The 17,698-nt window shown below is 41.7% G+C and overlaps 1 protein-coding gene across 1 annotated transcript in view; it reads right to left on the bottom strand.

The window, feature by feature from the left end:
* Positions 1 to 17,698, bottom strand: part of ADGRD1 (adhesion G protein-coupled receptor D1) — a 252,024-nt gene that overhangs the window by 193,108 nt on the left and 41,218 nt on the right. The window contains exons 13-14 of the mRNA XM_065417894.1: positions 17,606 to 17,681; positions 11,962 to 12,103 (exon numbers count right to left, since the gene is read on the bottom strand). Coding sequence (XP_065273966.1) covers positions 11,962 to 12,103; positions 17,606 to 17,681 — 218 coding nt within the window. The remainder of the gene's footprint in view (positions 1 to 11,961; positions 12,104 to 17,605; positions 17,682 to 17,698) is intronic.

A 17,698-nucleotide genomic window follows, 5' to 3' on the forward strand; every position in this document is an offset into this window, starting at 1 on the left:
GAAAAGGTTTGGACATTATTTCATCCCAAACAGTTGACCCATGCCTGAGCCTCCTAATTCAAATACTTCCATGAGAGAAAAAGTAAAGAGCATGAAAAAAGTTATAATGGAACACTGGTTTCAGGGCAGTGTTCAGCACACAAGAAACAGTCTTTGATATTAGAACACTGACAATTAAAACAATTTGATATAATACCACTGTAAGTACAATCATTGTAGACATCTTGCCCATAGAGATCCTGGTGCTGGTAACAAGAGCTGGCCAAGAATTTTTTTCCCCATTTTTTTGGATGAAAATGGACAATTTTTAATGAAAATTTCTGTTTAATTAAAAAGCTACATTCAATCAAAAAAAGTTTCACTGGATAATCAAGCTGGCTGAAAATTGATAACCCTCCCTCAAGAGTCCAGCTGTCAGTCCACGAGCATTATGCAAGGCAAATCCTGTCTAGCTAATGTCATATCTTATAGTCTGTATGCAGGAAATGTAATACACATGTCAATGGTGTCTGCCTTAATGCAATGGACTAAATCCTGCTCCATTTATCTATCTACGGTACTTGTCTGGCCTCCGCTTACCGTAATATCTGGGTATCTCACAATCTTTAATAATAATCTTTAATATTTATTCTCACAGGGCAGAGCTATTATCCCCATTTTACAGATGGGGAACTGAGGCAGAGAGAGAGAGAGTAAGTGACTTGCCCAAGGTCACATGGGAAGCCTGTGTCAGAGCAGGGAACTGACCCTAGGTCTCCCAATTCCTAAGTTTGCACATACTGAATACTGGACCATTCTTCCTCTTTGTGTCGCACAGGAGTGTTGAGGGATGAGAAGGAACAGGGAGCCTCCCCTCCCCAACATACCTCCACAGCAGCAAAGCAAGACACACCCATATGGCTCCTTTGAGCAAAAGGAAAAGTGTCCAGCTATTGCACCCACTGATTCTCCCTGGCCGAAAAGTGCACGGTCTGTCAGGCTGCACGTGTATTTAGGTCCCCCCACCATCGGTACACGCTCCAGAATTTGTGCCTATTGCAGTAAGGTATGCTTTGCAGCACATTTCCCCATAACCTCTCTAAGCCATCCTGCACTGCACCATCAAGACGACTCTGGTCCCTTCTTTGTGCATGCCCACTGCCAGCCATTTGACCCCCTTCCCCACCATTCAACCCCCTGCCCTCCATTCAATTCCCCTGTCCCTGTATCCTATACAGCTCTTCAATGTAGAAGCAGGATTTTGCCCAGTTCTTCTACTGGAGGGAATGAGTACTTTATAGTTAAGTATCTCCAGTGCTCCTATCTAGTTGCTGCAGACTGGCTTTGCGTTGTCCTCCATTCTCTCATGTGAAAATGCTTGCTTTCAAACAGAAAAAGAACGACACCCACTTCCAAAAAACTCTCAGAAATGTGGGTGCAATTTTCAAATAAACTTGGAAGCTTTAATTATTGTCTGCTTTTTGCATATTAATCATTCCATTCGGCCATAGTTCAAAAGGCTCTACTTCTTGCAAAGATTATTCACTACTGTAACTGTACCCTAAAATATGTGCATTTTATTTCCCTCCTTGCTCTTTTTATACATCTCAGCGACTGGCATTTTTCCTATACCCACTGGAAAGCAAGAATAAAAGCCTTTCAGTAACCTTTCCAGTATCACTAAAATAAATACAGTGGGCCTGATTCTCCTTTCTCTTAGCCCAGTTTTACAGGGCTGTGACCCCACAGACTTCAATGGCATTAGTATGGATCCAAATCAGAGTAAATGGAATAAAGAATCCAGTCCCACAGTTGAACCTTTAGTGAGAACAACTGTTTTTCATGCTACCTTTTTCTCCTTATTTTTCTACTCCACTTTTCTTTCTGTTATGTGGGGAACATGCTGTAGAACCAACATGCAGCTATAACAATGTCATTGGCAGCCACTTCAAATGTGTTTTTCAGCATTACAAGAAAGTAAGTAGTATTTTAATGAATGCGATATGTTTCAAAGCCAGTTTTTATATCCTTGCTCTAACCATTATGATTACTCACAGAGTTACATAAATGCCTTGGGTTTTATCCTTTAAAACAGGATGCATACTTAAAAAAAACCTGCAATGACCTTTAACTTAGTTATTTGCAGCCGACTTCTGATATTCTTGCCCATATTGAATTGTACCTTAATTCCAGGAGTTGCCCTAATGAAGTCAAGGGGACCACTCCGGGAACAAAGTGCTACGTAACAGGAGTAAGATCGGTGGAAGCTAGCCCTTGGTTGGTACAGCCTGAAAGCTTGAAGAGACACACTACAACCCTTTACTTGGGTAAATTCAGAGTAATTCCACTGATGTTACACTAGTGCAAATGAGAACAGAATTTGTCCCATTGTCTTTACATATGCATCGTTAGAAAGCACAATCCATTCATCCATTCCTTAAAAACAGGCATGCATGCTAATAAATTTCCACAGAAAAGTCAGCAGAGATATTATTCCCAGGGCCATGTTCTCTTCAAGGCAAGTGCTCTTTTTATTGAGTTAAAAGTATATCAGCTAGCTCAGTCCAGCAGAGTCTCTTGCATCTTTTATCCACAATTCTTTGCCATGGATCTCTCTCTAGGGGTAAGTAGTCACTATAATTTTAGCTGCTCTATTTCTTTGCTTCCAAAGATTACTCACAGGATTTTGATTCTATATCAAAAGATAAGCAGAGGTGTTTGGGTCAGTTCAAAGCTATCCATTGCTCAGTGGTCCCTAGCTTTCTGGTGAGTTCACATCAAAAGCAGAAAAATAGAAGCCCATGGCAAATGGCAGAGCAGACAACCAGTACATATCTCCATTGCCTAGATCTCATATTGCAGCTTGATTGAATTCGCTTGCAAACATTTCACATCTAGTCTGATTTTATTATGTATTTTAAATAGAAAAGATCATAGTCTCAAATTGAATATAAGCAAGTCCTCTTATCCAAAATAAAAACAAAAAGGAAGTTGCATATGTACGCTGAACCTAAAATGTTTTAATTAGAGCTGGTTGAAATTTTTCTATTGAAAAATCTTCCCATTAGAAAATGTAGTTTTCACTGAATTTCATGTTTTCTGTGAGGAAAATGTTGATGTCAATAATATTTTCAATTTACTGATCACACCTGACCCCCCCAACTGCCAGCCCCTGCCCTCCAGACTCTCAGCCCAGCCCACACTCCTTGCCATGCCCCCCTGCACCCTACATCCCCCGCCTGGCCCCCAGAAACCCCCTCACCTTTCCAGATGAGCTCCACATCCACACAGTGGCAACACCTCTACAGCCCAGATATGGTGGTGTTCAAACAGCTGGAGCAGGGCCAGCGGATGCCTGGGTACCAGAGTCTATGGGGGCCAGATACGGAGCAGTAGGTGCAGGCTGGGCACTGGCATGGAGCCTGGTGGATCACTGCACTTGTGGCCGAAGTCCTGGCAGCCCTTGCATTGCTACCAGGACCAGCCCAAGCCACCCAGCATCTGAGCCACGGTTGCAGTTGTGATCTTACCCACACCGGGGGGTGAGGAGCAGCTGGGGAGTGGGTCGGAGCACTTCCCTGACAGCATGGCTGGGGACCGCTTCTTGCTCCTCAGAGCACCAGCTGGCAGCTACTCCTCATCCCCGGCCAACACCTCCAATCTGCCATTCTCAGAAATCTGCTGCCCAAAGCAGCTGCCTAGTCTGCCTATAGCTAGAGTGGCCTCCGCTCATCACCATAGTATTTGAGCACCTCCCAATGACTAACAGATTTCATCCTCAACACACTCGTCTTATCGCCGTTTTACAGATGAGGAACTGAGGCACAGGGTAGATTAAGTGATTTACCCACGATCGCAAAGGAACCCTGTAACAGAGCTAGGAATTTAACCCAGGCCTCCCAACTCCCACTACAGTGCTTCATCCACTAAACCAGATTTTCAATGCCTTCTGTTCCCACGGATTGCCTTTCGTGACCCCGCTGGAGGTCGTGAGCGACTGACTGAGAAATACTGCTCTAGATTGTCCCTCCTATTCATATCCCATGACCAGTCACCTGATCCACCGAGCTATTGCACTACCACCACAAAAATCCTTTACATTTTGAGCCAATTTACTCCTGTAAAACTCTCATTCATGCAAATGAATAAATTTGTTCTTCACATTAAACACTGGCAATTCGGCCTTGCTTTATGCAGCATATGTTTTCTGCCATTTCCATAAAAGTGACACAGACTGAATTTCTTTGCATAGCTTCTAGAATCACACCAGATCAGTTGCAAGTGGTCAAAAAAAATATCAGTAGGTATACAGAAATACTAGCCACCAAATATATGGAGTTTAGATTCCAGAAAGACCACATCAAGAGAGCATACTGGATGATGTTTGGTTTTAATTTGAGAAGCATTGAATATCCAGTTATTTAGTTCTGAATATGGGCCACATTGAGAGTCAGGCTACATATCCAGGCAGGGTAGAAAGAGGGAACAAGAACCTTGGATAGAGGCCTGTACAAGCACGTGGAGCTACTCACCTGTTCACTCCAGGTGGGCAGAGAATTGACAGAGTTTGCACTCCACCCCCTCAATTGCTGCCCAGAATAGCTGAGCTAGTGCATGGGTGGAGGCAGGCACTAGTTTATTAGTGGTATAGACAACAATAAATTACTAGTACTGGGAACAAGGAAGAAGCAAGTGAGAGTCTCTGTGTCACATCCAAGGCTATCCCAGGGATGCTGCAACTTACACACCTTTCCTCTGCCCAAGACTGTGCCTAAAGGCACAATCGAACCCTATAATTCTCCACAGTAGAGTATATTTAACAGGCCTTAAGGATACACTCAAAACTAGTCAGCTATCCCCTATTTTCAGTTAAAGTCTCTTTTTTAAAAAACAGACTGTATTGATAGTTGAATCTATAGATCACTTTTTCCAGTTGGATTTCAGACATCACTGATAAAAGTTCAAAGCAGCTAGTACTTCCCCTAAGAATGAGCTGTTTCAATATTGAATCATCCTGAGACTGAAAGAACAGGACAAAGTTCCAATGTGAATGTATTTTATTTTGTGTGCAACCAAACTCTAGGGATGCCACAGCTCCCCTGCCCAGGGAAGCAAAAAGTTTCACTGTCAAATAATGAAAACTCAATTCTGGACCAATCAGAAGAGGGAAACAATAGATCCCGATTTCTGTATACATAGAGTAAGGCTGAGAGCATCAAAGTTGCCTAAAGGGTTTGAAACCCATCTCCCATTAGAAATGAATGGGAACTGGCCCTCCAGATATCCTAAGCAACTTTTAAAATCCAGCTGGAAATCCCAGTTATTAAGTTACAAAAAGATCTTCTCTCTTGTCCTGCAAAACTACAATGCTTTGCCCACAAAAGATTTAAACTGTTCTGGGACTCCTTTTGAAACTTGTACCCAAGGTTTTTTTTCTAAAGTGCCCCTTCTGCCTCTAAAACTTAGAAAGTTGGCCTTAAACTTATTCACACACTGAGTGAAAAATTATGCATTTATCACACTGGAAGCAGCAGCAGCACGCTTTGAACTATAGAAGTAGCAAAGTTTCATGTGTCCACACATTTCTTCCCAGTTTGGATGAGTTTTTAAGGGAAGCCTTAAAGGGAGCGCGGCATTGAGTAGAGTTATGTGATTCTTGCCGGGTTTGGTTCACAATGGGTTTTTAATCAATTGTAGTTCATGTCATTTAACCCTGAGTCTCAGGTTCAGCTGAGTTTAATACTGTGAAGGGGAAATCCAAGACAAAAACAGTGCATATAGTTAAGCTCTGCATTATTGCACCTGGATTTGTAAGGTTTCTCCATGGTTACTTTGACCCTGGAGGACCTACCATGTGATCACCAGTCACAACTATTATAATAAAACCAAAACAAAACAATGAAACTCATCCACAAGAGAAAGAAAAACTGTGCATGTCCAAAGATAGGAAAAAGTTTGCTTTCCATTTCACCACAAGCTTCACAGGATCAAAATGTTTTTGCACAAAACTTCATTGTCATATCTAGCAGAGTTAAACATCATTTTAGTTGCAAGAGGTTCACATAACTAAGCTCTCAGGAACCTGATTAGCTAGTTTTGAGCTGCTGTTATATCAAATGTGAAAGAAGCTCAAAAACCATCCTAACTAGAAATTTCCTGGAGGTTCAAGGACAGAACCAGTGGTTGTGTGTCACAGCTTTGTTAATTACAGTATAGTGAAAATGGTTGCTTGCTCAGAAGACTAACAAAGCGAGAGAGTGGGATGCAGCATTAAACTAGTCTTTGTTTTGGGGCTGTGTTGTCAGCATTGTTCATTGCAATGAGGGGGGACATCAGAACATGGTGGGGGGAAGGCAATGTTAACAAGAGGTACTATAGGACACCCATCAGCAGGGGAGAGCACTAGAGGGGAGAAAAACCCCATGATTTACTGTCCAGTTAGGAAATTTTTCTCCAGCTGGAAATTTCTGAAAAAACTTCAAGTAACTTAGAAAAGCAGGTGGATTTTATTCACCTGATTCACTTGACACCAGATGTTTCCTCCCATATTAGCCAGCTAGGAGGCAGTGGCATTGGAACAATTTTTATAGTGTGGGTGTTGAAAGACATTGAGCAAAACTGTAAACCCTGTATACGATAGAAACCATTTCAAGCCAGGGGGTGCTGCCACTCCCCCAGCATCCCTAGTTCCAACACCCCTGCTAGGAGATGAGAAATTTTGATCCAGAGTTTGAGAAGAGAGAGGAGTCACCTGTTCACCCTGCTTTCTCTTTGCTCATTCTTGACAAATTCCCACAATGTTTACCATATGAAGATAAAGGCCAGAAATCTCAAGCGAAGAAACCTTCCTGACCAGGTCCTTTTCTCACCAGGTGGACAAATGTGGAGGACATCTTTGTGTGACTGGAATGTTGACAGAGTGTTTTTAATTGCCATGATGGAGAGTAAAACTTCCAGGGAAGTCTAAGGGCCAAATTTCCAGGAACGGTTAAGAGCCAAATATAGCAGTGATGTCAACTTACACACAGGGTCCAAACTGGTGAAAAAAAACAGGTAATATCCCTTCCCTCCACCTCTAACCTCTTCTTCTTCCCCTATTTTCTTATTTCTCCCTTCTCCTTTTTTCTCGCCTGCATTTAGATCCAAGATACAGACCTTCCCCAGTAGAACAAAGTACTCAGGTCCAAATCTTAATACGTGACAACCTTAATTCAAATTAGACATGACAGTTCTAATTTAGATATTGAAGAGAACGACAGCAAAAGTAATACTCTATCTTAAAAGAAACCAAGAGGCATGAGAGCAGTTGCTATACTTCAGAATATGCAGTGATAGGGTCACACAGAGGGCGAGTATTTGAAACTGGTTTTGTTATTTTACGGTTTTTGGAGCTCGGAATATCACGTATGATGTTGGGGTAATGAGGAATGACATGCATAATCTCTCTTCTCAGTTTGGGCTGTGCCCAATGTTCAAATTTACTCAGAACTTCAAATCTGAACCCCACCCAAACCAAACTATTATATTCTTTCCAGCCCTGTCTCCCTTTGGGTTTCACTGAATCTATAATAAGGAATTCTCTTTGGAAGCCAAGACTGAAACCCATGGAGGCAACTGGACTGATCTCTCTCTCTTTTTTCAACAACCATATGAACAGATAGATTTTGAAAATGATGGTATAAAGGCATTTTGTAAAACTTAGAACATATGGATTGAATAAGGTAAAAGCATTACAGTAGGGTCAGACAGATATGCTCCATTGGATTGTCTGGGATTGGGAATGGGTCAGTTTACAACAAATATGTAAACATTTTCATACTTGCCTCAAATCTAAAGAAGTCGTGAGGGGTGGGGGGAAAGGACTGTTTTGGGATCTGATATTTCTACACTGATATTCCCCCACAGTCATCTTCAGAGCTAATGCATCATGAGAATACCTGACCTGCCATTCACAGCTCCGCTAGAAGCCATTCAGGGGTCACTCAATAGCATTCTGATCCCTGGTTAAATTTGCCGTGCTGGCAGATAAAACTAACCAACAACTTTTCGTTTGCAAACTGTGTAAATTTGATATAGTATTATTAAGAGACAATCCCAAACAATCCAATGGAGCAGATTTATCTCTCCCAGCTGTAATGCATTGAAAATCTCTCTGTTCATAAGCTTGTCAAAAAGAGACAAGCGAGAGATCAGTCTAGTTGCCTCCAGGGGTACTCCATGAAACCGACAATTAGACCTGTGTGAGTAATTGATTTTTTAGTTTGGTGGCTGAACAATAAATAAATAAATAAATAAATAAATAAATAAATCATTTTGGGTTCACAGAAAAACGAATTTTTGCTTCAATGTTTTCATTGAAGTTGGGAAAAAATTAGTTTGGGGTCCAATCATAGAATCCTGAGGCAGGACCAAGTAAACCTAGACCATCCCTGACAGGTGTTTGTCTAACTGGTTTTTAAAAACCACCAGTGATGGGGATTCCACAGCCTCCTTTGGAAGCCTGTTCCAGAGACTAACTACCCTTATAGTTACAAAGTATTTCCTAATATCTAACCTAAATCTCTCTTGCTACCGATTAAGCCCATTACTGTTTGTCCTACCTTCAGTGGACATGGAGGACAATTGACCCCTGTCCTCTTTATAACATATTTAACATATCTGAAGACCGTTATCAGGTTCTTCACTGAATCTTCTTAAGATTAAACATGCCCAGGAGCGCTGCCAGCTTTTTTGCCGCCCTAGGCGGCAGAAGGTCCCGCCCCCGAAATGCCGGCCCCGACAGAGGAGGCGGCGGACGGTCCCACCCCCCGAAACGCCACCCCCGACAGAGGCAGCGGAAGGTCCCGCCCCCAAAATGCCGCTGACGATCGGGGCGGCCGAAGATCCAGCCACCACGGTTGCTGCCCCCCAAATATTAGCGCCCTAGGTGACCGCCTAGGTCGCCTAATGGGTTGCGCCGGCCCTGAACATGCCCAGTTTTTTTAACCTTTCCTCATAAGTCAGGTTTTCTAAATCTTTTATCATTTTTGTTGCTCTCCTCTGGACTCTCTCCAATTTGTTCACATCGTTCCTAAAGTGTGGGGCCCAGAATTGGACACACTACTCCAGCTGAGGCCTCACCAGTGCCATGTAGAGCAGGATACATCACCTCCCACGTCTTACATACAAACACTCCTGTTAATACATCCCAGAACGACATTAGCCTTTTTTGCAACTGCATCACACTGTTGACTCATATTCAATTTGTGTTCCACTATAACCCTCAAATCCTTTTCAGCAGTACTACCACCTACCCAGTTATTCCCCATTTTGTAATTGGGCATTTGATTGTTTTCCTTCCTATGTGTAGTACTTTGCACTTATCTTTACTGAATTTCATCTTGTTGATTTAAAACCAGTTCTCCAATTTGTCAAGGTTGTTTTGAATTCTAATCCTGTTCTCCAAAGTGCCTGCAACTTCTCCCAGCTTGGTGTCATCCACAGATTTTATAACGCTACTCTCCACTCCATTATGCACTCTAGTGAAAATATTAAATAGTAGTGGAACCAGGACTGACCCCTGCAGGACTCCTCTAGATACACCCTCCCAGTTTGACAGCAAACCATTGATAACTACTCTTTGAGTATGTTTTTTCAACCAGTTGTGTACCCACCTTATAGTAATTTCATCCAGACCACATTTCTGTAGTTTGCTTACGAGAGTGTCATGTGGCACTGTATCAAAAGCCTTACTGAAACCAAAATAGATCACGTCTACTTGTTTCTTCCTATCCACTAGGCCATTAAGTCTGTCAAAGGAGGAAATTAGGTTGGTTTGGCATGATTTGTTTTTGACAAATCCATGTTGGCTATTACTTAGAACCCTATTAACATCTAGGTGCTTACAAATGATTGCTTAGTAATTTGAAATGCTTGATTTCATTTTGGGGTATGTTTTTTAAAATAAAAATAAAATCATGGTAAAACTCAAACCTAAAATGCACTTTGAATTGACTAAAAAAAATCAAACACACTGCATTTCAAAATTTTCAAAATTAAATATTTTGATTTTTTCAGTTTGTTTGTTTTTTAAATCAAAACTATTTGGTGAATGCAAGCCATATTCACAAAATGTTTCAGTTGACCTGCATCTGCATTTCTCAGCTGAAAAAAGTTTTGGCTGAAGAATTTCTCCCAGCTCTACTGATGAATTTTAGAAACTTTTTCATTCTTCATGCATCGCTCTCGGTACTAAGATCTAGCAATGAAAGCCTTTGAGCAACTCCCAGACATGATATCAAGGCATAAAGTTGAATTCTCAGAGTCTTTAACTTTTAACTATAGCACCTTTGGATCTGGAACTTTCTTCCTTATTTCATCCAATGGCAGATGAGGCATGTTTCCATCATCAATAAAAAGAAACCCCCTCTGTCCTCTAACTTCCAAAATTGACATATGCCTGAGTTTAGGCCTGTAGCTCAAAACAGTTGAACATGCTGCTATAATTTGCCAAACAGACAAGACACTAAAAATCCTCAGACTTCATTCCCACGTGTGACAAAGATTCCCGAACACAGTGTTACACACAAAGTACAAACCAACAGTTCTCCTTTCATTCCAGCAGTTCCCAGCATCCAAATGGCCAGCAATGAATGTTGTGTTACAGAAGCTGACTCACAGTGCAAAGGTGTTTAACCTATCCTTGTAATAAAAAGCTGTACAGCCAATAGGAGATAAGCATTAAAATAGAGGTCAGTGCCATGCTCAGGAAAACTGCAGATACAAAAAAGATGCATGTGCATAATGAGGTTTTGGTAAAGTATCTCCTATCACCTCAATGCTACTTGCTAATATATACATGTGTACACTAACGCTGTCTTATGTGTATGCTTGCTCCTTCTGCCTGAAATAATCACTGACATGAGAGTTCACTCATGCAAACAACGGTGTATTCGATTAGATATTGGATTAGATATTCATACACTCTGTAGTCTGGGTTAACGGAGTTAACAGTCAAACCAGAGAGGGAAACAAATGATAAAGGAAACAATTCTATCCATGCACCAGCATCTTGATCCCCCACCCCCACCCCAGGACTGACAAATGGAATACAGAAAAAGTGCAGGACAATTTAATGGGCTGTTTGTGAATCGTCATATTAAAGTATCAAGGGTATCTGAATGAATGAAGCAAGACATATTTCTTTAAATCCAACAGCCAGAGCCCTCACCCCAGAAGTGCCTGTCTCTCAGAGGCCACTGGGGACATCCTTCAGAACTTTCTGTTCAGAAACACACAACAACAACAACAAAATAACTTTCAGATTCATGCTCTTAGACTTTTTCTCTCTAGCCCCATGCACCTACAACAGAGCAACTGGGGGAGGGGAAAACTTATATTTATGGCTGGCTGGAAAATGTCCATTTAAAGGAAGCCTCAATGAAAAATGCGGGAAAATGGAAATTTTCATTTTTCCATTTTCCACCTCTCTCTAATAACAATATTATTCAATGCTTTCTTGAGTAGGTCAGTGCTCACTGCATTTTTCACACTAACTCCTCTGCCTTCAGAACAAACTGCTCTACATTGCCACTGCGAAAGAAAGAACGAACGAACAAACAAACCCACTGGATCATTAACAAACAAAGATACCCCTTTCTCAATGAGTATGCAGTGATTCATAGCATATGGCACTTGTTGTAAGTTACATATATACATAAACAGAATATATCCCAAAGGATCCAAATCAATACTTGTTACGTAACCTTCTTATCAACGGGGTCACTAGTCAGTCTTTTGTGGCACTATACAAACAGATGCAGTCCCTGAAATATGGCAGTTGGGAAAAATGCAAACCATATTTTGCAATCATAGATATCAGCTGAGTCATCACTAACATAGCCATATCAACATCATCAATGAAGAGAAACCTCCATAGATGCAAAAAGATCGGAACAATCAGTCATGGTAAGAGTGTAAACTGGAAATTTCATTTTCACTTACCAATTTATGGGTGAGCCGAATGGTAATAAGAGGAGATCCTGACAGATTATGAGACAAGGTTGGTGGTGGCTCCACCTTCAGGGAAATAATATAGCTCATTGCAGAGATCATGTAGCCTTTATAAGCAGCAGCCTCAACGATCCTTGGAAAGGAAGAGCAAAAAATATCAGGAAGTGGGTAAAAGAGCATTTTAGCATTTGCAGTGCATACTATTATGGGCTGATCTAAGTTTGGTCAGGAGAAAGTTACTCCTTCAATATGTGCCTGCTGCTCTGAATTCAGTGAGTTAGGCCATGTACTAGGGCCAAGTTCCATAGATAGGCTGAAGGTCCAAATTGAAGGACCCTCGCTGAGCTGCAGAGGTGGAGCCCTATCTTGTGAGCGGTGTATTAAATGCTGTCTCTGCCTGTTAAAGAAAAGTAAGAGCTGAAAATGCAAACCTGCGGGGTCAAATTCATCCCTAGTTTAACTCAAGTTAAATCAATGGAGTTGCACTACGGATCAGTGTGGCCTCTTGCCTCTGAAACAGTTACAAATTCAGTGTAACAACAAAGAATTAATCTGGTTTTTAGTTTAAAATGAGGAGGCCAGACCCTCAGCTGATGTAAAGCAGCACAGCTCCATGGAAGTCAATAAAACTATGCCAATTTACAACAGCTGGCGACCTGACCCTGTGTAACAAAGAGCAGAACACGTTTAAGTCAAGTTTATTTCTTTTTGAGTTACACAGCTCAGCATTTAACTTACTTACCTCCTCCACCGGTCTCTCTCTGTGCTGGATTGTATATATATATATAATCATCTCATGGTAAGCGACACATGTACAATAGAATTAACCTTAGATCAATGCACTGAAGCTATTAACCTTCCTCATTATATAGCTCTAGTATGGATGATGCAGAGTCAAAACTGTGACCATGCACGTATCTGCATGAAACTGTTTAAAAGATTAAACTGTACCATTCATAATTTGCTGTTTTGTAAATATATTTCCTGTACATCATAAGCAAATATATACACGAGACACCAGAATCACAATAATCTCAGTCCCCTTTCATCAAAATCGAGACCCCAGTCCTGTAATTAGGTCCATGTAAACAGACCATGGCACCTCCCATCCCATTTAAGTTTTGCATGGGCACTAGGATCAGCCCATGAAGATCTTCTCACAGGATCAGGAACAGTTCTAGTAGCTAGATATTACCATCGGTATTCCTTTGTTCTGTTTCTACTTAGCTTAGCTCATCTCTTTTGATGCTCTTTATAAGCCTTTTTTAAAGTGTTTTAGATTATTAGAGACAATTATACTACAGGATGGATTCACACAAATGCATGATGATCAATCTGAGTAACTGTAGGATACGTTTCTGCTGCAGAGAAAATTTGATATACTTATATGAGCAGATGCTCTATTCCTATCTAATGATTAGGAAGCCGGCTAGCTAAGAATTTTTTCTAGCCCTGGTGAATTTGACCATACATAAAACAAAAACATTTTTTAAAAATGTTCAGTTAAAATGCTGGGCAAAATTCTGCTCTTGGTGGATCTTAAATCTGGGTCTCTACACATTTAGGAAGAGCTGAGATCCACTCGGTCAGAGTAGAATTCTGACATAGATTTGAAAAAGAGTCCCATTGATCAAGACCAAGCACTGTTTACATTAGCAGAGCATCTTCCATCATTCACTCCTTAGCATTAGATCATGCAGACAGATGAGTGATAGTTACAATGGCAAATGAAAATGCATGGTGAACTCACTATTCATTAGCTTGGGTTACCAAGCAAAACACACTAGCCTGTTTGGCTGCTCACAAGAACCATGTAACTCACTCTCCACATCACAATCTCACTTCCATCAGAAAAACACACTTCTTTAAAAACTTATTCCACAGTGGTTTCTTGGTGTTTTTCTCATACTGACTAAGGACATGGCTACACTTGCAGATGTAGAGTGCTTTGAGTTAGCCCAGCCTTCGTAGAGTGCAGTAGGGAAAGCGCTGTAGTCTCTCCACACTGACAGCTGACAGTGCACTGGCATGGCCACATTAGCAGCTCTTGCAACGGCCACAGAGAGCAGTGCATTGTGGTAGCTATCCCAGCATGCAAGTGGCTGCAACGTGCTTTTCAAATTGGGGGGGTGGGGTGGAGTGTGATAGGGAGTGTGTTGTGTGTATTTGGGGGGAGAGAGAGTGGGTTTTGGGGGGGCTGAGAGCATGTCAGCATGCTGTCTTGTAAGTTCAGACAGCAGCAGACCTCCCCCTCCCCCCCGCCTCTCTCTCTCTCTCACACACGGCATTCCACAGTAATGGTTGCTTTGTCTTGGAGCAGATGAGCAGCCGGCTGTCAAACGGAGCTTTCAAAGGGCATATCCAAAACAATGACAAGAGTGGCCACTTGACTTAAGGGGATTATGGGACGTTTCTGGAGGCTGATCAGAGCGCAGTAATGCAACACCTCATTCACACAGACATTGGGGCGCTCCAGCAGGGGCGCAACGAATGTTATTCTACTCGCCAAGGTGGAGTACCAGGAGCGCTCTAGCCGTGGAGTCAGAGCACTCTACGTGCCTTGCCAGTGTGGACGGGTAGTGAGCTAGGGCGCCCAGGGCTGCTTTAATGCACTGTAACTCGCAAGTGTAGCCAAGCCCTAAGAAGAGTTCATTTCAGACATTAACTGATGTCATCAAATTGCACAGCTGGGTTGACTGAGACAGAAACTCATCTAGATTTGTAGGACATATGATCTAACTCTGTTCTATAACCTCTAAATGATATTAGCATCATTAGGGATTATTTCTGATCCCATTGCACTCAGTAGGAGTTTCATGCATACAACAGAGGGCAGAATTTGCACCTCAGAGTATGTACAGTTATACTCAGAGAAGGGCTCACAATGTGAAGTTTGGATCCAGATGTGTATCTGAATTTTGAGCTTGCTTCCCCAAAGTCTGGGGATATTTGGATCCAGGACTTTTGTATGCTGAATTGCCCAGTGTTTAAACATATTCACACCCAGTGCTTTAGTTCATCTCATATTACATCCCATCATTTAACTCAGTGCAGTATTTTGTAATGCTGCAATACAAGGCCCAGAGCAGTACTCTCATGAATCTGGATACATGTGAAAAAAACTAAAACACAAATAAGAATCTGGCATTTCTCTCCATAACGCCACATTCCCCAGAACCACTGTCTAATACTAATGTATGTTACAGGATGAAGGACCTGTAACCTGTCTGACTTCCATGGGTTACTCCAGATTTGCACCAATGTAGGACTGAGAGCAAAGTCAGGTTCAAAGCCTCTTTAGGTTTTGATTCCCTTCTTAAAGAACCAAAGTGACTCTTCCAGAGAGCTCTGGTTAGACGGTCTGAAAATAGAACAGTCATCTGGCAACAAAGCGCAAAAAAATGTCGATATGTGCCACAAGGATAATGAAATTCTGTCATGAAGAAGAAACCAGACAGACTGTAAATTATAGGTGCCCAAGTAGTCTGAGGCTAAAGAATCCTTAAAGGGTGTCTTTAAAACAACTACTCTGTGGAAAACATCATTAGAAAAGATTATTTTGGTGAGACTTAAGCCAGAAAGGTGCAATAGCAAAGCGCACCAAAGTAAACCAAGGGAGAAAGAATTGCACACTTATTATTTTTCAAGCATTCCTCAGATATCTGATGCTTTGTTCCACAAAGGAAAACTGCCAAGCCAGCATTCCTTGGATTATTAAGTTTCAAAACAGGCCTCTGGACAGGCAAACCATCTAGAACGCCAGAGACATGATTCTGTAATACTAGATACACTGCAAATATTTCAGGTAGCCCAGGTTAATATTAGAAACCTAGAGGCCACTTTTAAACCAAGCATTCCTTAAAAATTATGCGTTCAGGGCTGATCCTTCTCCCACTGAAATCAGTGGCAAATCTTCTATATGCTTCAATGGGAGTAAGAATGGGTCCTGGATTGTCATGTTCTCTCTCTGCAGGAGTTGAGACATGGGAATACAGAACTACTCAATGTTCTTAAAAATGGCAAAATTGGCCCTGTTGTGCAGCCAGATCCCTGTGCAGGATCAGAGCCCAAGACTGATGATGATGAAATCATGAAAATGCCTCGGAACTCAGTGATTTTAGGCTGAAGGTATTTACACACTGTCTTTATCCTCGCTAATCTTTGACCTGTGAGTCAAGATTACATTAATTCTCTCTCTCTCTCTCTGTGGGAGGTTAAAATTATGGTCTATTTCCCTTAATAAATTATAGTGAACATACATCTTGAAAAGCTAAACCCTCAAATTATTGCCTCTATTTCTTCATATCAGTAAGAAATATTGCATGCTGCTGATATAATTCTTTCACACACTCCAGTAAACTACCTTTATTTATTTCATTTATTTTTTGCAGAAAGAAGGGTGCATGTTATTTTTTATAAAATTAAACTGAGTAGGAAATCATACAATTCTTCTGTGATCATTTTAACATTGCTTCAGCATGATCATAAGTGGCCCTAATTTAGGGGTGTTCAAGTGATTTCAGCAGATTGCAATCTCCCCTCCCTGGCATATGGCTAGATAGGAAGAAGTCCCTGAAATAGACTGAAGCTGGAGTCCTGAAACTTTCTTCTGCTGTAGCAGGGAGTCCTGGCATGGGAAAGACATAATCACTGCCCTAATCAGCAGAGATTTAAAAAATGACCAGCCTAAAAGGCAAATGTAATGATTGACAAGCACCGCCTTGCAAAATTCCCTAGGAAACTGGCTTTCTGAGATGTATATTGCTCCTAGTTTATTTGAACTTATCTGCTAATGATTTCATTGGCACAGTGTATAAAACAAAAAGGCTTTTGATGTATTGTCTGATTTATTATTGCAAAATTAGTTTACAGGTTTATGGGACTAAAATTCATAGCACTTTTGGGGGAGAGAGGTTATATACTGCTGCATTATTTAAATATAAACAAACGTCACCTTTTTTTGAGACAGCAGAAAAGAAACATAATTTAAGTTCCATATAAGGCATTAATTCAAGGATTAAATATATGAATCTGCAATATACATTTCTGATGGATCAGCCAAGTATGTAGCGGAAGAGGTTTAGAAAACAGACAGACAAATCACCAAAGAAAAGGTTTTATCCCCAGCAGGAAACACGTGTCTAACAAAGGGCTTTATTCCACGACTAAAGTCAATGGCTAAACTCCAAGGGGAGCAGTGTCCAGGCCCATGATGTCCGATACACCAGTTGTAAAGAATAATTGTGCCCATTTGTGCTTAGTATGCCACTAAGGCCATCATAACACTACTATAGCATGGACAGTTCTAAGATCAGGGGTATCGTTCGTTATGCCGCCCTCTCTCTCCACCAGCTGGATAGGAAGCAGCAGCAGTGGCCTGGGCTGGAGCTGAGTGCAGAGCGAGCTGGGTCCCAGTCCCTGCCTCAGGACAGCCATAGAGGAGGCACACACCCGTGCCTGCCTCCACCCTTCTCCCCACCACCTCCCTGCCCTCCTCCAGGATGGGACCAACTCACTAACCCCCCACAAGCAGCCACGGCCTCAGCAGGGAGGCAGAAGAGCCATGCTGACACAACTTTGCCCTCCTCCCCACCCCCAGCCTTTTCTGAATGATGCCCCTGCGTAGGATACTTACTTGGTGTCCATAGGGTTGATGTTCCGGAAGAAATGGTGCATGTTATGGTAAAAAAGGCCCACAATGGTAACCCAAGCTGTGAACAAAATCAAC

Source organism: Emys orbicularis, chromosome 16, assembly GCF_028017835.1.
Source record: "Emys orbicularis isolate rEmyOrb1 chromosome 16, rEmyOrb1.hap1, whole genome shotgun sequence".
Taxonomy (NCBI): domain Eukaryota; kingdom Metazoa; phylum Chordata; order Testudines; family Emydidae; genus Emys; species Emys orbicularis.